The 22,768-nt window shown below is 35.0% G+C and overlaps 1 protein-coding gene across 1 annotated transcript in view; it reads right to left on the reverse strand.

Moving 5' to 3' along the window:
- Positions 1 to 22,371, reverse strand: part of LOC133569750 (crystallin J1B-like) — a 39,298-nt gene extending 16,927 nt beyond the window's left edge. The window contains exons 1-7 of the mRNA XM_061922310.1: positions 22,286 to 22,371; positions 18,542 to 18,608; positions 11,780 to 11,959; positions 9,401 to 9,499; positions 7,832 to 7,924; positions 7,574 to 7,730; positions 3,850 to 3,965 (exon numbers count right to left, since the gene is read on the reverse strand). Coding sequence (XP_061778294.1) covers positions 3,850 to 3,965; positions 7,574 to 7,730; positions 7,832 to 7,924; positions 9,401 to 9,499; positions 11,780 to 11,959; positions 18,542 to 18,608; positions 22,286 to 22,306 — 733 coding nt within the window. The 5' untranslated portion in view covers positions 22,307 to 22,371. The remainder of the gene's footprint in view (positions 1 to 3,849; positions 3,966 to 7,573; positions 7,731 to 7,831; positions 7,925 to 9,400; positions 9,500 to 11,779; positions 11,960 to 18,541; positions 18,609 to 22,285) is intronic.
- Between the last annotated feature and the right edge of the window lie 397 nt (positions 22,372 to 22,768).

The following is a 22,768-nucleotide window of genomic DNA, read 5'->3' on the forward strand; positions in this document are numbered from 1 at the left end:
AAAATCGACAAGTTAAAGTACAACGTTGAAACAACTTGCTTTTTGACGACATCTATTCAATGTCTGGTTGTGATATCGATTTGACCATTGAAATTTGGTCACTTCCTAACAAAAAAATTCTACAACACAAATACAACGTTGAAATAGCATGCTTTTTTGTCAAATGGACCATAGAACTTTTGTCATTTCCCGGCCAAAACTCAACAAATTAAAATACAAAATTGAAACAACATGTTTTTTTTACGTTGAAACAACATGGGGGGATCCTTTTTTTCTTTTTTTTTTCTTTGTCATGAAAAAGGGAGGTTTTTGTGGTTGGTGCACTAATTGTAAGTGTATATTGTGTTTTTTATGTTGATTTAATTAAAAAAAGAAATAATATTTATTTTTATTTTTTTTTTCTTTGTCATGAAAAAGGGATGTGTTTGGAATGAAAAGGGAGGTTTTTGTGGTTGGTGCACTAATTGTAAATGTTTGTGTTTTTTATGTTGATTTAATAAATAAAAAAATATATATATATATATATTTTTTTTCTTTGCCATGAAAAGGGCGTTTTTGTCAAGGGAGGTTTTTGTGGTTGGTGCACTAATTGTAAGTGCATATTGTGTTTTTTATGTTGATTTAATTATTATTTTTATTGTATTTCTTTGTCATGAAAAAGGGACGTTTTTGTCATGAAAAAGTGAGGTTTTTGTGGTTGGTGCACTAATTGTAAGTGTATATTGTGTTTTTTATGTCGATTTAATTAAAAAAAAAAAATTTTTTATTTATTTTTTTTTTTTTTTCTTTGTCATGAAAAAGGGGACGTTTTTGTGGTTGGTGCACTAATTGTAAGTGTATATTGTGTTTTTTATGTTGATTTAATTAAAAAAAGAAATAATATTTATTTTTATTTTTTTTTTCTTTGTCATGAAAAAGGGATGTGTTTGTAATGAAAAGGGAGGTTTTTGTGGTTGGTGCACTAATTGTAAATGTTTGTGTTTTTTATGTTGATTTAATAATAAAAAAAAAAAAAATATATATATATATATATTTTTTTTTTTTCTTTGCCATGAAAAGGGCGTTTTTGTCATGAAAAGGGAGGTTTTTGTGGTTGGTGCACTAATTGTAAGTGTATATTGTGTTTTTTATGTTGATTTAATTATTATTTTTATTGTATTTCTTTGTCATGAAAAAGGGACGTTTTTGTCATGAAAAAGTGAGGTTTTTGTGGTTGGTGCACTAATTGTAAGTGTATATTGTGTTTTTTATGTTGATTTAATTAAAAAAAAATAAAAAATAAAAAATTTTTTTTTCTTTGTCATGAAAAAGGGACGTTTTTGTCCTGAAAAGGGAGGTTTTTGTGGTTAGATAGATAGTACTTTATTGATTCCTTCAGGAGAGTTCCTTCAGTTGGTGCACTAATTGTAAGTCTATATTGTGTTTTTTATGTTGATTTAATAATAATAAAAAAAAAAATTATAATTTTCATTTATTTATATATTTTTTTCTTTGTCATGAAAAAGGGACGTTTTTGTCGTGAAAAGGAGGTTTTTGTGGTTGGTGCACTAATTGTGAGTGTATATTGTGTTTTTTATGTTGATTTAATACAAAAAAAAACTAATTTTATTTTTCATTTTTATTTTTTTTAATGAATAAAAAAATTCTTCTGCGGCCCGGTGGCAGGGGACCACTGCTTTACAACATGCTTTTTGACAACGTTTAATCAATGTTGGGTTCTGGCACTGATTGGACCATTGAATTTTGGTCATTTGCCAACCAAAAGTCTACAACACAAATACAGTACACCGTTGAAACAACATGCTTTTTGACAACGTTTAATCAATGTTGGGTTCTGACGTTAATTTGACCATTAAATGTAGGTCATTTCCCAACCAAAATTCGACAAGTAAAAATCCGTTGAAACAACATGCTTTTTGACAAATTTATTCAATGTCAGGTTGTGACGATGATTTGACCATTGAATTTTTGTCATTTGCCAATCAAAATTCTACAACACAAATACAACGTTGAAACAACATGCTTTTTGACGACGTTTAATCAATTCTGACGTTAATTTGAGCATTGAATTCTGGTCATTTTCCCATCAAAATTCTCCAAGTTAAAGGGGAACATTATCACCAAACCTATGCAAGCGTCAATATATACCTTGATGTTGCAGAAAAAAGACCATGTATTTTTTTTAACCGATTTCCGAACTCTAAATGGGTGAATTTTGGCAAATTAAACGCCTTTCTGTTTATCGGTCTTTTAGCGATGACGTCAGAACGTGACGTCACCGAGGTAACACAGCCGCCATTTTCATTTTCACATTACAAACACCGGGTCTCAGCTCTGTTATTTTCCGTTTTTTCGACTGTTTTTTGGAACCTTGGAGACATCATGCCTCGTCGGTGTGTTGTCGGAGGGTGTAACAACACTAACAGGGAGGGATTCAAGTTGCACCACTGGCAAGAAATCTGCCGCCAGACCCCCATTGAATGTACCAGAGTGTCTGCACATTTGACCGGCGATGCTAAGACAGACATGGCACAGAGATGTATGGATAACCTGTAGATGCATTTGCAACCATAAAGTCAACGAAATCACAAAGGTGAGTTTTGTTGATGTTGTTGACTTATGTGCTAATCAGACATATTTGGTCACGGCATGACTGCCAGCTAATCGATGCTAACATGCTATGCCAATCGATGCTAACATGCTATTTATGTTAGCTGTATGTACATTTGAAACTAGATACCCACATTTAATGCGAAACAAACACTTACCAATCGACGGATTTAAGTTGCTCCAGTGTCACAAGATGTGAAAGTCCTGATCGTTTGGTCCGCACATTTTACCGGCGATGCTAATAAGGCAGCCATGCTATGGGCCACTTCATTAGGTACACCCACGCTATGGCCGGAAAGCGTCAATAGCTATTCGCTCAATAGCTTCAATTTCTTCTTCAATTTCGTTTTTGCTATCTGCCTCCATACTCCGACCATCTGTTTCAATACATGCGGAATCTGTTGAATCGCTTAAGCCGCTGAAATCCGAGTCTTGATTTTTGTCGCTATATCTTGCTGTGGTAACCGCCATGTTGTTTGTATTGGCAGCCCTGTATGACGTCACAGGGAAATGGATAGTGGTTTCGAAGATAGCGAAAATCAAGAACTTTAAAGGTTTTTTTTAGGGATATTCCGGAACCGGTAAAATGTTGAAAAAAACTTCAAAAAAATACAACAAGCCACTGGGAACTGATTTTTATTGTTTTTAACCCTTTTGAAATTGTGATAATGTTCCCCTTTAAAACAACATGCTTTTTGACTAATTTATTCAATGTCAGGTTGTGATGTCGTCTCAACCATTGAAATTTGGTCATTTCCCAATCAAAATTCTACAACGCAAATACAACGTTGAAACAACATGCTTTTTGACATTTAATCACTGTTAGGATCCCACGTTAATTTAAACATTGAATTTTGGTCATTTTCCTACCAAAATTATCCAAGTTAAAATACAACGTTGAAACAACATGCTTTTTGACGACGTTTAATCAATGTTGGGTTCTGACGTTAATTTTAGCATTGAAATTTGGTCATTTCCCAACCAAAATTCTACAACAGACAACATTGAAACATTGTGCTTGAATTAATGTATTTAGTATGAAAACTTGCAGTACTTTTATTGATACATATTATTTCCAGGCTTAAGAGGGCCATATAAAATGACTCTGCCACCTGTGCCGTACTACATCGGGCCCATCACGGGGAATAAAGCCAAGCCAGGATATTAGAAGCGTGTCGTAGCGTGTTGTATTTCTATAGCACAACTGGCTGAGAGACTAGAACCTTTAAAGACTCTTACCAATGACGGCGTTGTCCAGATCTTGAGGGTTCTGCCTTTGTGGATGTTTCAGTTGTGCCAGGACAGCATCCATGGCTTCGGAACTTGGACCATTCAGAATAAAATGCTCCAAGAACCTGTCAATAAAAACAGCAAACATTCAAAGAAAATCTATTGTTAGCGGAGTAATGTTTTAGAATAATTATATATAAGTTATCACACAACTCTTATGCTTATGTGTGCTCTTTTCCACATAGTTTGTTATCTTCCACAGCATATGAGGGGTGGCCTCGCCGCAGATGTTTTCTGTCTTTTAGCCCGCTAACAGCCAAGGACGTACCAAGACCTCAACGAAGATAAGGCGACAGCACGCGGACAAAGCAGAGACAAGGCAAAATCACAAAGCCCCCGTTCTGAATAACCCCGTTTTGTGCGTGCTGAGCTGCTCGCATGATATATGTGACCCCGCCCTTTAGAGGCAGCCTCAACGATGTAACTCGGGAACTCCCAAACTGAATAAATAGAGAAGGGCGGGGGACTGTTCCTCAGAGCGTAGTGTGAGACTTTAACCGAGTGCGCAGCTCCATGCGTTCTCCTCATGAGCAAAATTGAACTCTTTCTCTTCCTTGCTTCTCGTTCTGTTTAATAGATAGTTCGGTACATTCCGTTCTGAATAACCCCGTATTGTGCGTGCTGAGCTGCTCGCGTGATATATGTGACCCCGCCCTTTAGAGGCAGCCTCAGCGATGTAACTCGGGAACTCCCAAACTGAATAAATAGAGAAGCGCGGGGGACTGTTCCTCAGAGCGTAGTGTGAGACTTTAACCGAGTGCGCAGCTCCATGCGTTCTCCTCATGAGCAAAATTGAACTCTTTCTCTTCCTTGCTTCTCGTTCTGTTTAATAGATAGTTCGGTACATTCCGTTCTGAATAACCCCGTATTGTGCGTGCTGAGCTGCTCGCGTGATATATGTGACCCCGCCCTGTAGAGGCAGCCTCAGCGATGTAACTCGGGAACTCCCAAACTGAATAAATACAGAAGCGCGGGGGACTGTTCCTCAGAGCGTAGTGTGAGACTTTAACCGAGTGCGCAGCTCCATGCGTTCTCCTCATGAGCAAAATTGAACTCTGTCTCTTCCTTGCTTCTCGTTCTGTTTAATAGATAGTTCGGTACATTCCGTTCTGAATAACCCCGTATTGTGCGTGCTGAGCTGCTCACATGATATATGTGACCCCGCCCTTTAGAGGCAGCCTCAACGATGTAACTCGGGAACTCCCAAACTGAATAAATAGAGAAGCGCGGGGGACTGTTCCTCAGAGCGTAGTGTGAGACTTTAACCGAGTGCGCAGCTCCATGCGTTCTCCTCATGAGCAAAATTGAACTCTATCTCTTCCTTGCTTCTCGTTCTGTTTAATAGATAGTTCGGTACATTCCGTTCTGAATAACCCCGTATTGTGCGTGCTGAGCTGCTCGCGTGATATATGTGACCCCGCCCTTTAGAGGCAGCCTCAACGATGTAACTCGGGAACTCCCAAACTGAATAAATAGAGAAGCGCGGTGGACTGTTCCTCAGAGCGTAGGGTGAGACTTTAACCGAGTGCGCAGATCCATGCGTTCTCCTCATGAGCAAAATTGAACTCTGTCTCTTCCTTGCTTCTCGTTCTGTTTAATAGATAGTTCGGTACATTCCGTTCTGAATAACCCCGTATTGTGCGTGCTGAGCTGCTCGCGTGATATATGTGACCCCGCCCTGTAGAGGCAGCCTCAGCGATGTAACTCGGGAACTCCCAAACAGAATAAATAGAGAAGCACGGGGGACTGTTCCTCAGAGCGTAGTGTGAGACTTTAACCGAGTGCGCAGATCCATGCGTTCTCCTCATGAGCAAAATTGAACTCTGCCTCTTCCTTGCTTCTCGTTCTGTTTAATAGATAGTTCGGTACATTCCGTTCTGAATAACCCCGTATTGTGCGTGCTGAGCTGCTCGCGTGATATATGTGACCCCGCCCTGTAGAGGCAGCCTCAGCGATGTAACTCGGGAACTCCCAAACTGAATAAATACAGAAGCGCGGGGGACTGTTCCTCAGAGCGTAGTGTGAGACTTTAACCGAGTGCGCAGCTCCATGCGTTCTCCTCATGAGCAAAATTGAACTCTGTCTCTTCCTTGCTTCTCGTTCTGTTTAATAGATAGTTCGGTACATTCCGTTCTGAATAACCCCGTATTGTGCGTGCTGAGCTGCTCACATGATATATGTGACCCCGCCCTTTAGAGGCAGCCTCAACGATGTAACTCGGGAACTCCCAAACTGAATAAATAGAGAAGCGCGGGGGACTGTTCCTCAGAGCGTAGTGTGAGACTTTAACCGAGTGCGCAGCTCCATGCGTTCTCCTCATGAGCAAAATTGAACTCTATCTCTTCCTTGCTTCTCGTTCTGTTTAATAGATAGTTCGGTACATTCCGTTCTGAATAACCCCGTATTGTGCGTGCTGAGCTGCTCGCGTGATATATGTGACCCCGCCCTTTAGAGGCAGCCTCAACGATGTAACTCGGGAACTCCCAAACTGAATAAATAGAGAAGCGCGGTGGACTGTTCCTCAGAGCGTAGGGTGAGACTTTAACCGAGTGCGCAGCGCCATGCGTTCTCCTCATGAGCAAAATTGAACTCTGTCTCTTCCTTGCTTCTCGTTCTGTTTAATAGATAGTTCGGTACATTCCGTTCTGAATAACCCCGTATTGTGCGTGCTGAGCTGCTCGCGTGATATATGTGACCCCGCCCTGTAGAGGCAGCCTCAGCGATGTAACTCGGGAACTCCCAAACAGAATAAATAGAGAAGCACGGGGGACTGTTCCTCAGAGCGTAGTGTGAGACTTTAACCGAGTGCGCAGATCCATGCGTTCTCCTCATGAGCAAAATTGAACTCTGCCTCTTCCTTGCTTCTCGTTCTGTTTAATAGATAGTTCGGTACATTCCGTTCTGAATAACCCCGTATTGTGCGTGCTGAGCTGCTCGCGTGATATATGTGACCCCGCCCTTTAGAGGCAGCCTCAGCGATGTAACTCGGGAACTCCCAAACTGAATAAATAGAGAAGCGCGGGGGACTGTTCCTCAGAGCGTAGTGTGAGACTTTAACCGAGTGCGCAGCTCCATGCGTTCTCCTCATGAGCAAAATTGAACTCTTTCTCTTCCTTGCTTCTCGTTCTGTTTAATAGATAGTTCGGTACATTCCGTTCTGAATAACCCCGTATTGTGCGTGCTGAGCTGCTCGCGTGATATATGTGACCCCGCCCTGTAGAGGCAGCCTCAGCGATGTAACTCGGGAACTCCCAAACTGAATAAATACAGAAGCGCGGGGGACTGTTCCTCAGAGCGTAGTGTGAGACTTTAACCGAGTGCGCAGCTCCATGCGTTCTCCTCATGAGCAAAATTGAACTCTGTCTCTTCCTTGCTTCTCGTTCTGTTTAATAGATAGTTCGGTACATTCCGTTCTGAATAACCCCGTATTGTGCGTGCTGAGCTGCTCGCGTGATATATGTGACCCCGCCCTTTAGAGGCAGCCTCAACGATGTAACTCGGGAACTCCCAAACTGAATAAATAGAGGAACGCGGGGGACTGTTCCTCACAGCGTAGTGTGAGACTTTAACCGAGTGCGCAGCTCCATGCGTTCTCCTCATGAGCAAAATTGAACTCTGTTTACTAGATCGTTTGTTGCTGGAACCTGACAGATGTCGACAATTTCGAACCCACCTGGCAGCAGCCAGCGTCACGGCCACGCACATGTCGTTGTTTTGGGTCACCCTGATCGCCCGCTCCACTTTCTCCAGCATGTCAGGGCGGCCTGCGAAGAGCGCCACCGCTGGAGCGAGCTTGGTGACGCCGTCCATTTGGCAGTCCACGTCACACCCTCACAAAGTAGAAGCGTGCAGAAAAATAAATAATAGAACATCAGAGCTGTGTAGAGCTATATATATATATATATATATATATATATATATATATATTTACCAGTTTCTTCTTTTCCAGCATCCACATTTCTAAAGAAAGCTTTCAGGCTCCCATTCCTCCAAGGACCATCGATGGGAAGGATGGCTTTGGGACCTAGAAGTTGAAAACCGGTACATTTGACAGATCTATTATTGAATGCAGTTTTTGCATATTTAAGAGAAAGTCAGTGAGGGAGGAGATGATAGTAGGTCAGTATTGTTAAAAGCAACAGGAAAAGGAAAGTCTGACTTGTAGCATGATCATATTTTTATTTGGACAAACCCCAAAAAGCAGTGAAGTTGTCACGTTGTGTAAATGGTAAATAAAAACAAAATACAATGATTTGCTAGTAATTGTTTTCCGTTCGGGCTCCAGTTCGAGATGCTACCTCAGTAGAAGCATTTAAGTCTCACCTTAAAACTCATCTGTATACTCTAGCCTTTAAATAGACCTCTTTTTTAGACCAGTTGATCTGCCGCTTCTTTTCTTTCTCCTATGTCCCCCCCTCCCTTGTGGAGGGGGTCCGGTCCGATGACGATGGATGAAGTACTGGCTGTCCAGAGTCGAGACCCAGGATGGACCGCTCGCCTGTGTATCGGTTGGGGACATCTCTACGCTGCTGATCCGCCTCCGCTTGAGATGGTTTCCTGTGGACGGGACTCTCGCTGCTGTCTTGGATCCGCTTTGAACTGAACTTTCGCGGCTGTGTTGGAGCCACTATGGATTGAACTTTCACAGTATCATGTTAGACCCGCTCGACATCCATTGCTTTCGGTCCCCTAGAGGGGGGGGGGGTTGCCCACATCTGAGGTCCTCTCCAAGGTTTCTCATAGTCAGCATTGTCACTGGCGTCCCACTGGATGTGAATTCTCCCTGCCCACTGGGTGTGAGTTTTCCTTGCCCTTTTGTGGGTTCTTCCGAGGATGTTGTAGTCGTAATGATTTGTGCAGTCCTTTGAGACATTTGTGATTTGGGGCTATATAAATAAACATTGATTGATTGATTGATTGACTTATATTCAATTGAATAGACTGCAAAGATAATATATTCAACATTCGAACTGGAAAACGTAATTTTTTTTGCAAACTGTAGCTCATTTGGAATTTGACGCCTGCAACGTGTTTCGAAAAAAGCTGGCACAAGTGGCAAAAAAGACTGAGAATGTTGAGGAATGCTCATCAAACGCTTATTTGGAACATCCCACAGGTGAATGAGGTACACGATTGGGTATGAAATCAGCTTCCATGAAATGCTCAGACGTTCACAAACAAGGACGGGGGGCGAGGAGTCACCGCTTTGTCGACAAATGCCTGAGCAAATTGTTTAAGAACAACATTTCTCAAGCAGCTATTGCAAGGAATTTAGGGATTTCACCATCTACGGTCCGTGATATCATCAAAAGGTTCAGAGAATCTGGAGAAATCACCACATATAAGCGGAAAAGCCCGTGACTTTCAATCCCTCAGGCATCACAAACCGACATCAGCATGTAAAGGATATCACCACTGTCAGTAACTACAGTTTTTAGCCATATTTAGACATATTTAGCCAGCGACATTTTCCGAGTGGCTCGACCATTGTTGACCGTACCTCCTTTCTTGCGGTAAGGATCGTTGAGCGGCAGGTCGTAGGCAGTCCCCGGGCCAAAGAACTTGTAGATCCGTCGAGTCAGATCCTCCACGTCGACATCTGGAGACACACGATAGAAGGAAGTCACTTAAAATGTCTACTTTTGAAGCCAGGTTAGTGAAATTTGAACGACCCATTAATCCATCCATTTTCTACCGCTTGTCCCTTTTGGGGTCAGGGCGGGTTGCTGGAGCCTATCTCAGCTGCATTCGGAGAAGTCGCCAAATTTTAACAACCCTTATGTGGTATTAGAACATGTTGAAGAAAAAAATATGAATTTATGAATATTCTACCATTTTTAATAATATGAATGCACAAAAACATGGTATTTACCAGACATTATCAAATCAAATCAAATCAAATCAAATCAAATCAAATCAAATCAAATCAAATCAAATCAAATCAAATTAAATTAAATTAAATTAAATTAAATTAAATTAAATTAAATTAAATTAAATTAAATTAAATTAAATCAAATTAAATTAAATTAAATCAAATCAAATCAAATCAAATAAAATAAAATCTAATTAAATTAAATTAGATTAAATTAAATTAAATCAAATCAAATTAAATTAAATTAAATTAAATTAAATTAAAGAGATAAACCCAATAAGTATTTTTTTTGTGGAACTAAACATTTTTTTTTACGAAGCAAAAATGTATAACATTTATATTTTATATTCGACATAGTGGTACTGTGGTTGTCATGTCACTGTGGGGCATGTCGGTTGAAGGCCCGACCCCGGGTTACAGAGACGGAAAAGAGACGTGCAGGTAAAATAATTAAATTGTTTACCAACGATAATAATAAATAATGTGGCTCCAACTACAAAACCCAAAACCAGTGAAGTTGGCAAGTTGTGTAAATGCTAAATAAAAACAAAATACAATTATTTGCAAATCCTTTTTAACCTATATTCAATTGAATTAAACGCAAAGACAAGATACTTAACATTCGAACTGGAAAACTTAATTTTTTTGGCAAATATTAGCTCATTTGAAATTGGATGCCAGCAACATGTTTCAAAAAAGCTGGCACGAGTGGCAAAAAAGACTGAGAATATAGAGGACTGCTCATCAAACACTTATTTGTAATGTCCCACAGGTGAACGGGCTAATTGGGAACAGGTGGGTGCCATGATTGGGTATGAAAGCAGCGTCCATGAAATGCTCGGTTATTCACAAACAAGGATGGGGCGAGGGTCACCACTTTGTGAACAAATGTGTGAGCAAATTGTAGAACAGTTTAAGAGCAACATTTCTCAACCAACTATTGCAAAGGATTTAGGGGTTTCACCATATATGGTCCGTAATATCATCAAAAAGTTCAGAGAATCTGGAGAAATCGCTGCAAGTAAGCGATGATATTATGGACCTTCGGTCTCTCAGGTGGTACTGCATCAAAAAGGTGTAAATGATATCACCACATTGGCTCAGGAACACTTCAAAAAACCACTGTCAGTAACTACAGTTGGTCGCTACATCTGTAGGTGCAAGTTAAAACTCTCTGTTGTGTCCTTGAGCAAGACACTTCACCCTTGCTCCTGATGGGTGCTGGTTGGCGCCTTGCATGGCAGCTCCCTCCATCAGTGTGTGAATGTGTGTGTGAATGGGTGAATGTGGAAGTAGTGTCAAAGCGCTTTGAGTACCTTGAAGGTAGAAAAGCGCTATACAAGTACAACCCATTTACCATTTGCCATTTACTATGCAAAGTGAAAGGCATATATCAACAACACCCAGACACACTGCCTGAGCTCATCTAAGATAGACTGATGCAAAGTGGAAAAGTGCTCTGTGGTCTAACAAGTCCACATTTCCAAACTGTTTTTGAAACTGCGGATGTCGTGTCCTTTGGGACAAATATGAAAAGAACCATCCGGATTGTTCTATGCGCAAGGTTGAAAATCCAGCATCTGTGATGGTATGGGGGTGCATTAGTGCCCAAAACATGGGTAACTTACACATCTGTGAAGGCACCATTAATGCTGAAAGGCACATACAGGTTTCGGAGCGACATATGTTGTCATCCAAGCAACGTTATCACGGACGCCCCTGCTTATTTCAGCGAGACAATGCCAACAACTTGGAAAGCAAGCCAACAGGAAGTCGCAACAAAATAAGAGACATTAACAAAACATTTAAAAAGAAAAACCTTCATTTTTTTTTACACTTAGTAAGGTCATTTCCGTACTATATAGTGCACCTACGTACAAGCCACACCCACCTCATTTTTTTCATGCATTTTATTTTGATCCAAACACTAAACACTAAATGGTTTATTTGTGGTGCTTCCTGTTTATGCACATTAACGCTAGAAGGGATGAAGTACGGGTAAAGCACCTCCACGCTGACTCAGCGATTCCAACAGGATGTAGGCCTGGTCGCCGTAGCAGGTCTGCTCGCCGGTCTTCCTGCGGTAGAAAGGATTTGCAGAGTCGGCACGAAACTCCGGCGTGGGCTCCAGACCGGCCAGCACTTCTTTGAGGCGTTCTGGATTATAAATCCAATGCATGGGTTGAGCTGAGTCGGAGAACAAGGCATAAACACAAGAAAAGGTACAAGTTAGGAGTAAAATACAAATTGTTATAAGTACGCCTCTGCAAAAAAACGGTATCTCTAACATTAAATAAAACAAAAAAGAAATATGGATTAACACTGTTTTTTAATCTGGAACAGAAGTTTAAATAAATAAAAAAATTATTTAAAAAATTGTCCATCCCATCCATCCATTTTCTACCGCTTACTCCCTTCTGGGGTCGCTGGCGCCTATCTCAGCTACAATCGGGCGGAAGGCGGGGTACACCCTGGACAAGTCGCCACCTCATCGCAGGGCCAACACAGATAGACAACATTCACACCCACATTCACACACTAGGGCCAATTTAGTGTTTGACACTGAAAAATACAATTACATATAATACTAAAACATTCAAATTGATCAACAACATTAACACAGTATATAAAACACTTTAATCCACAAAATAAAAATAAATAAAACAATGTGTACTGATGGTTGTGCTTCATTTATAATACACAAAAACCTTTAAAAAATAATTTAAAAGTATATTATTATTATTAAGTCATTTGGGTCCATGCCTTGAAATGCATATTTCTGTGTTCAAGCGCATTATTTAAAATTGTATTTAAATAATGTTATTAAATTCATGGTTGACCTATTTTACGAGGGCTGGGCAGCATGGACCGAAACGGATATCTCGGTATTTTTTGACTTCATTGGATAAATGTGAAATAAAGGAGGCAGTACACAAGTGGAATGAAGGTAAATGACATCAAATATTAACTATTTACTTTATTACATGTTGTAAAAGTAGTTTTTGACACTGCGTTTGAGTAGTTATTAGCCTCAACCCCAGTCAATGCTAACAAGCTAACGCTAAAGCCGATGTCTGTTGTCGGCGTGAGATAAACACTGACATTTATTTTTTGTATATTGTTATTTACAGTTAGACCCTGACATGTATTATTTATACATTGTTATTTACAGATAATTACTGACGTATTATTTAAATATTATTTACAGATAAACTCTGATATTTATTTATATATTGTTGTTTACAGTTAAATACTAACATTTTATTATTTACAAATGAACACTGACATTTAATATTCATATATTGTTATTTACAGTTAAACCCTGACATGTATTATTCATATATTGTTATTTACAGACAAACACTGACATTTATTTATATAGTTTTATTTACAGTTAAACACTGATAATTATTTATATATTGTTATTTACAAATAATTACTGACATGTATTATTTAAATAATATTTACAGATAAACACTGATATTTATTATTTATAATTACTGACATGTATTATTCAAATATTATTTAAAGAGAAACACTGATATTTATTATTTATATATTGTTATTTACAGATAATTACTGACGTATTATTTAAATATTATTTACAGAAAATAACTGATAATTATTTGTATATTGTTATTTACAGTTAAACACTGACATGTATTATTTATATATTGTTATTTACAAACAAACAGTTACATTTATTTATACATTGTTATTTACAGATAATTACTGACATGCATTATTTATATATTATTTACAGATAATTACTGACATGTATTATTTAAATATTTACAGATAAACACTGATATTTATTATTGATATATTGTTATTTACAGTTAAACCCTGACATGTATTATTCATATATTGTTATTTACAGACAAACACTGACATTTATTTATATATCGTTATTTACAGTTAAACACTGATATTTATTAATTATATATTATTAATTACAGTTAAACCCTGACATGTATTATTTATATATTTTTAATTTACAAACACTGACATTTATTTATAGATTGTTATTTACAGTTAAACACTGATATTTATTATTTATATATTGTTATTTACAGTTAAACCCTGACATGTATTATTTATATATTTTTATTTACAGACAAACACTGACATTTATTTATAGATTGTTATTTACAGTTAAACACTGATATTTATTATTTATATATTGTTATTTACAGTTAAACCCTGACATGTATTATTTATATATTTTTATTTACAGACAAACACTGACATTTATTTATAGATTGTTATTTACAGTTAAACACTGATATTTATTATTTATATATTGTTATTTACAGTTAAACCTTGACATGTATTATTTATATATTGTTATTTACAGACAAACACTGACATTTATTTATATATTGTTATTTATAGTTAAACACTGACATTTATTTTTTATATATTGTTATTTACAGTTAAACCCTGACATGTATTATTTATATATTGTTATTTACAAAGACCCGCGACCCCGAAAGGGAATAAGCGGTAGAAAATGGATGGATATTTACAAACACTGACATTTATTTATAGATTGTTATATACAGTTAAACACTGATATTTATTATTTATATATTGTTATTTACAGTTAAACACTGACATTTATTTATATATTGTTATTTACAGATAGACACTGATATGTATTATTTATATATTGTTATTTACAGTTAAACCTTGACATGTATTATTTATATATTGTTATTTACAGACAAACACTGACATTTATTTATATATTGTTATTTACAGATAAACACTGATATTTATTATTTATATATTGTTATTTACAGTTAAACCTTGACATGTATTATTTATATATTGTTATTTAAAGACAAACACTGACATTTATTTATATATTGTTATTTACAGTTAAACACTGACATTTATTTATATATTGTTATTTACAGATAAACACTGATATTTATTATTTATATATTGTTATTTACAGTTAAACCTTGACATGTATTATTTGTATATTGTTATTTAAAGACAAACACTGACATTTATTTATATATTGTTATTTACAGTTAAACACTGACATTTATTTTTTATATATTGTTATTTACAGTTAAACCCTGACATGTATTATTTATATATTGTTATTTACAGACAAACACTGACATTTATTTATAGATTGTTATTTACAGTTAAACACTGATATTTATTGTTTATATATTGTTATTTACAGATAAATACTGAGATGTATTTAAATATTATTTACAGATAAACATTGATATTTATTATTTATACATTGTTATTCACAGATAATTACTGACATGCATTATTTTTATATTGTTATTTAAAGATAAACAGTGACATGTATTATTTATACATTATTTACATATTAACAATTACATGTATTTATATATGGTTATTTACAAATAAACACTGTCATTTATTATTTATAAAGTGTTATTTACAAATAAATACTGACACTTATTTATATATTGTTATTTACAGTTAAACACTGACATGCATTATTTAAATATTGTTATTTACAGATAAACACTGACATTTATCAGTTGTATGGTGTTGTTTATATCTTGTTATTTAAAGGTAAACACTGACATTATCTATTTATTGTTATTTACAGATAAACGCTGACATGTATTATTTATATATTGTTACAGTTAAACACTGAGTGTATTATTTAAATACTGTTATTTACAGATAAACACTGACATTATTTATCTATTGTTATTTACAGTTAAACAATAACTTTTGTTATTTAAATATTGTTATTTATTGACAAACCCAGACATTTATTATTTATATCATTTTAAAATAAAAACTGAAATGTATTATTTATATATTGTTATTTACAGATAAACACTGACATTTATGATCTATATATTGTTATTAACAAATAAAAGCTGACATGTACTGTTTATATATTGTTACTTACAGATAAACACTGACCTTATTTATGTATTGTTATTTACAGTTAAACATTTGTTTTTTAAATATTATTTAATGATAAACCCTGATATTTTTTAGTTATTTTCTTAAGATAAACACTGAAATGTATTATTTATGTATTGTTATTTACAGATAAACATTGACAAGTATTACTTATATATTGTTATTTAGAGATAAACACTGACATTTATTATTTGTATCTTATTTACATTTGTATATTCTTATCTACAGTTAAACACTGATATTTATTATTGACATAATAGCTCGGTTGGTAGAGTGGCCGTGCCAGCAACTTGAGGGTTGCAGGTTCGATTCCCGCTTGTGCCATCCTAGTCACTGCCGTTGTGTCCTTGGGCAAGACACTTTACCCACCTGCTCCCAGTGCCACCCACACTGGTTTAAATGTAACTTAGATATTGGGTGTCACTATGTAAAGCGCTTTGAGTCACTTGAGAAAAGCACTATACAAATATACTTCACTTCACTTCACATATTGTTAATTTCAACTAAATACGGACATTTATTATTTATGAATTGTTATTTACAGCTGAAATGGACCAAAAGGAACCGGCTGTCCCTCATGAATTCATCATTTACCGAAAGGACGACTTTCTGACTGTTGTATTATTTATATATTGTTATGTACAGATAAAGATTGACATGTATTACTTATATATTGTTATTTATAGATAAACACAGATTTATTATTTATTCATTATTTACAGAAAAAACACAGTTTTTTATCATTTGTATATTCTTATGTACAGTTAAACACTGACATGTATTATTTACATATTGTTAATTTCAACTAAATACGGACATTTATTATTTATGTATTGTTATTTACAGCTGAAATGGACCAAAAAGAACCGGCTGTCCCTCATGAATTCATCATTTACCGAGAGGACGACTTTCTGACTGTTGTATTATTTATATATTGTTATGTACAGATAAAGATTGACATGTATTACTTATATATTGTTATTTATAAATAAACACAGATTTATTATTTATTCATTATTTACAGAAAAAACACATTTTTTTATCATTTGTATATTCTTATGTACAGTTAAACACTGACATGTATTATTTACATATTGTTAATTTCAACTAAATACGGACATTTATTATTTATGTATTGCTATTTACAGCTGAAATGGACCAAAAGGAACCGGCTGTCCCTCATGAATTCATCATTTACCGAGAGGACGACTTTCTGACTGTTGTATTATTTATATATTGTTATGTACAGATAAAGATTGACATGTATTACTTATATATTGTTATTTATAGATAAACACTGATTTATTATTTATTTATTATTTACAGAAAAAACACAGTTTTTTTATCATTTGTATATTCTTATCTACAGTTAAACACTGACATGTATTATTTACATATTGTTATTTTCAACTAAATACGGACATTTATTATTTATGTATTGTTATTTACAGCTAAAATGGACTAAAAGGAACCGGCTGTTCCTCATGAATTCATTATTTACCGAGAGGACGATTTTCTGACTGTTGTATTATTTATATATTGTTATTTACAGATAAAGATTGACATGTGTTACTTATATATTGTTATTTATAGATAAACACCGATTTATTATTTATTAATTATTTACAGAAAAAACACAGTTTTTTATCATTTGTATATTCTTATCTGCAGTTAAACAATGACATGTATTATTTACATATTGTTATTTTCAACTAAATACGGACATTTATTATTTATGTATTGTTATTTACAGCTAAAACGGACCAAAAGGAACCGGCTGTCCCTCATGAATTCATCATTTACCGAGAGGACGACTTTCTGACTGTTGTATTATTTATATATTGTTATTTACAGATAAAGATTGACATGTGTTACTTATATATTGTTATTTATAGATAAACACCGATTTATTATTTATTAATTATTTACAGAAAAAACACAGTTTTTTATCATTTGTATATTCTTATCTGCAGTTAAACAATGACATGTATTATTTACATATTGTTATTTTCAACTAAATACGGACATTTATTATTTATGTATTGTTATTTACAGCTGAAATGGACCAAAAGAAACCGGCTGTCCCTCATGAATTCATCATTTACCGAGAGGACAACTTTCTGACTGTTGTATTATTTATATATTGTTATGTACAGATAAAGATTGACATGTATTACTTATATATTGTTATTTATAGATAAACACAGATTTATTATTTATTTATTATTTACAGAAAAAACACAGTTTTTTATCATTTGTATATTCTTATCTACAGTTAAACACTGACATGTATTATTTACATATTGTTATTTTCAACTAAATACGGACATTTATTATTCATGTATTGTTATTTACAGCTAAAATGGACCAAAAGGAACCGGCTGTCCCTCATGAATTCATTATTTACCGAGAGGACGACTTTCTGACTGTTGGCCTGACTATTTATGAACAATCCAGTACACTTTATTTATGTTTTTTAATATTATTACTTTGTATTTCAATTAATTACTTTTTATTAAAAAACAATTACAAATATGTTTATTTCCTTTGTAGCCCAGTGTAGAACACAAACCACACACTTCTACAGAGGTTCCAGGAACCTAAAGTTCCTGAACTATTGGTGGAAAAATGCCAGTTCCTGAACTATTGGTGGAAAAGTGCCGCATGTTAAAAAAAATCAAACCTTCACAATTCTGTTTGAAGTGTTTTTAGATGGCGCACGTGTCAAGTGAGGCAAAACCGCCGCACACAATTTAGTACATTGTCTAGACTTATTAGTACAAAAAGTCCTTCATGTAAATAACGCCATCTGTTCCACAAGTTTTATCTCACCTGCTGCATCTGCCACCGCTGCCCCGATAATGGCCCCGATGGCTCGCTCTTTCATGCTCAAGGACATCTGCTTCCCAACAGATAGAAAACGAGCAACTGAAGTGAAATACTGCAACATTTCATGCTGTACAAAAGATATTTTGAAAAAAAAAACAACCTGCACATAATAACGGATCATGTTCCGTATTGTATTCATTTACGTGTTCCGTGTACGGATTTTTAACCTTGAAGTCTCCCGTCAAGTTTGGTCTGAGTCATAAAAATGTGTGAAATAAGTCACAATATGATTATTTTAATCTATTTTACAACGTTTAAATCTCTCGATCTAATCGATACGACGTAAAACTTTTTTTTTTTGGAACAGAGAAGAAGCAAGGAATCATGCAGAGACAGAGTTCTATTCGGCTCAATTGAGGAGGGACGTTTTCTTTTTTTGGGGGGGCAAAATACAACTTTAGCACAATTGATAATAACTATAGCAACGTCCCTTAAGCATAAGAGTTGTGTAATAATATATACATAATTATTCTAACAAGGTCTTAAAATTACTTAAGTTCAACGTTTAAATCTTTCGATCAACTTCCGGTCTGTCGATACGACGTAAAACTTTTTTTTTTTTGAACAGACAAGAAGCAAGGAATCATGCAGAGACAGAGTTCTATTTGGCTCAATTGAGGAGAGACGGGATTTTGGGGGGGAAAAAATACAACTTTAGCACAATTGATAATAACTATAGCAACAGCCCTTAAGTATAAGAGTTGCGTGATAATATATACATAATTATTCCAGCAAGGTCATACAAAACCCGGTTTTTTTAAATGACAAAAAACACAAAATATGCGATATTTTCCCAATGTTTAAATCTCTCGATCAACTTCCGGTCTGTCGATACAACGTAAAACGTATTTTTTATGCCTTTAGATCTGTCCGGTTCAAACACTGATGACATCTGTTAAACAGACAAGAAGCAAGGAATCATGCAGAGACAGAGTTCTATTTGGCTCAATTGAGGGGAGCCGTTTTCTTTTTTTTTCGGGTAAAAATAAAACTTTAGCACAATTGATAATAACTATAGCAACGGCCCTTAAGCACAAGAGTTGTGTGATAATATATATATAATTATTCTAACAAGGTCATACAAAACCCGTTTTTTTAAATGGCAAAAAACACAAAATATGCGATATTTTCCTCCTAAAAAATTTCCGAGGGGAATATTGGATGTCAAGTAATTGGAGCCTTAAATAGGTCAATGATCCATAACAACATTAATTTTAATTATTCAAATTTTTTTTGAGCGAGGACAGTTTTTTTTTTCAAATCCCACTAAAATTTCTTAAAATTACTTAAGTTCAACGTTTAAATCTCTCGATCAACTTCCGGTCTGTCGATACAACGTAAAACTTATTTTTCAACCAGTTTTTATGACTTTAGATCTGTCCGGTTCAAACACTGATGACATCTGTTAAACAGACAAGAAGCAAGGAATCATGCAGAGACAAAGTTCTATTTGGCTCAATTGAGGAGAGACGGGTTTTTTTGGGGGGGGAAAAAAAATACAACTTCAGCACAATTGATAATAACTATAGCAACGGCCCTTAAGCATAAGAGTTGTGTGATAATACATACATAATTATTCCAACAAGGTCATACAAAACCTGTTTTTTGAAATGGCAAAAAACACAAAATATGCAATATTTTCCCCCTAAAATTTTTTCGAGGGGAATATTTGATGTCAAGTAATTGGAGCCTTAAATAGGTCAATGATTCATAGCAACATTAATTTTAATTATTCAATTTTTTTTGGAGCGAGGATAGTTTTTTTTTCTTCAAATCCAACTACAATTTCTTAAAATTACTTAAGTTCAACGTTTAAATCTCTCGATCAACTTCCGGTCTGTCGATACAACGTAAAACGTATTTTTTATTCAGTTTTTATGCCTTTAGATCTGTCCGGTTCAAACACTGATGATATCTGTTAAACAGACAAGAAGCAAGGAATCATGCAGAGACAGAGTTCTATTTGGCTCAATTGAGGAGACATGTGTTTTTTTGGGGGGAAAAATACAACTTTAGCACAATTGATAATAACTATAGCAACGGCCCTTAACCACAAGAGTTGTGTGATAATATATACATAATTATTCTAACAAGGTCATACAAAACTCATTTTTTTAAATGGCAAAAAACACAAAATATGCGATATTTTCCCCCTAAAAAATTTCAGAGGGCAATATTTGATGTCAAGTAATTGGAGCCTTTAATAGGTCAATGATTCATAGCAACATTGATTTTAATTATTCAATTTTTTTTGAGAGGACAGTTTTTTTTTTTTCAAATCCCACTAAAATTTCTTAAAATTACTTAAGTGTTAAGAAATAAGTCATACATTTCTTTTTAACTTTCAAAATTTGATCATTGATTTTAATTTATTAATATTTTTTGAGCGACGACAGTTTTTTTTTGTTTTTTTTAATCCCACTAAAAATCCTCGGGTCTCACTTAAGTGTTAAAAAATAAGTCATACATTTCTTTTTAACTTTCAACATTTGATCATTGATTTTAATTTATTAATATTTTTTGAGTGATGACAGTTTTTCTTTTTTTAAATCCCACTAAAATGCCTCGGGTCTCACTTAAGTGTTAAAAAATAAGTCATACATTTCTTTTTAACTTTCAACATTTGATCATTGATTTTAATTTATTAATATTTTTTGAGTGATGACAGTTTTTCTTTTTTTAAATCCCACTAAAATGCCTCGGGTCTCACTTAAGTGTTAAAAAATAAGTCATACATTTCTTTTTAACTTTCAACATTTGATCATTGATTTTAATTTATTAATATTTTTTGAGTGATGACCGTTTTTTTTTTTTTACATCCCACTAAAATTCCTCGGGTCTCACTTAAGTCTTGAAAAATAAGTCATACATTTCTTTTTAACTTTCAACATTTGATCATCGATTTTAATTTATTAATATTTTTTGAGTGATGACAGTTTTTCTTTTTTTAAATCCCACTAAAATGCCTCGGGTCTCACTTAAGTGTTAAAAAAGAAGTCATACATTTCTTTTTAACTTTCAACATTTGATCAACTTCAGATCTATATGTGGATTATAACTTTTTACAACTTTTTCAAATGTTTTTTTTCCCCCTTTTTTGTAATGGAAAACTTTATTCATATTTTTTTGAGTGATGATAGTTTTTGTTCTTTTTCAAATCCCACTAAAATTCCTGGTGACCATAAAGGGCCTCACTTAAGCGTTAAAAATAAGTCATAATTCATTAAAACATTGATTTTAATTCGATATATTTTTTTTAACGAAGCAGAGACAGCTTTCAAGAAGATCAAGTGATTAGAGTCACAACATTGCGACTTTTTACTGTTTAATTCCACTTTTTTTGGTTGGTATTTTTAGAATGTCGCCTACACTTTGGACACCACTGTTGTAGACTCTCAATTAAATTGTTAATTTCCTGTTAAAAAACACTTCTTTTCTTCTGGGGTTTCATCTAAAATTTAAAGCTCGGTTAGCTTTGTTATCAACATGCTCGCTCCTGGCTTGTTCTCTCTGTTCTCCAGTGATAATGATACCTAGAATGCAGTGGATTTGCCGTATCGGAGGCGACAGTTATTAGTTTACCAGAGACACATTGCTGCTAGTCGCTTGTCAGCCGGTCTTTTACAAACATGGAGTGAAGAAGCCATTTAAAAGAAAGGATAAATGCGAATGTGTGCAAGCTCTTACCTTGGAGTCTCTTTGTGACATGTTGCAAAAACATCTCCCCCTCAACCTAGGTGGGCGTGTCCCACTCGGCTGCTGATAAGGAAGTCAGGAGGTCCAACACAACGTCTCTTAAGGCCTACTGAAATGAGATGTTCTTATTCAAACGGGGATAGCAGGTCCATTCTATGTGTCATACTTGATCATTTTCGCGATATTGCCATATTTTTGCTGAAAGGATTTAGTAGAGAACATCGACGATAAAGTTCGCAACTTTTGCTCGCTAATAAAAAAGCCTTGCCTGTGCCGGAAGTAGCAGACGATGTGCGCGTGACGTCACGGGTTGTGGAGCTCCTCGCATCTGAACATTGTGTACAATCATGGCCACCAGCAGCGAGAGCGATTCGGACCGAGAAAGCGACGAGTTCCCCATTAATTTGAGCGAGGATGAAATATTCGTGGATGAGGAAAGTTAGAGTGAAGCACCAAAAAAAAAAGAAAGAAAAG

Source organism: Nerophis ophidion, linkage group LG15 (genome assembly GCF_033978795.1).
Source record: "Nerophis ophidion isolate RoL-2023_Sa linkage group LG15, RoL_Noph_v1.0, whole genome shotgun sequence".
Lineage (NCBI taxonomy): Eukaryota > Metazoa > Chordata > Actinopteri > Syngnathiformes > Syngnathidae > Nerophis > Nerophis ophidion.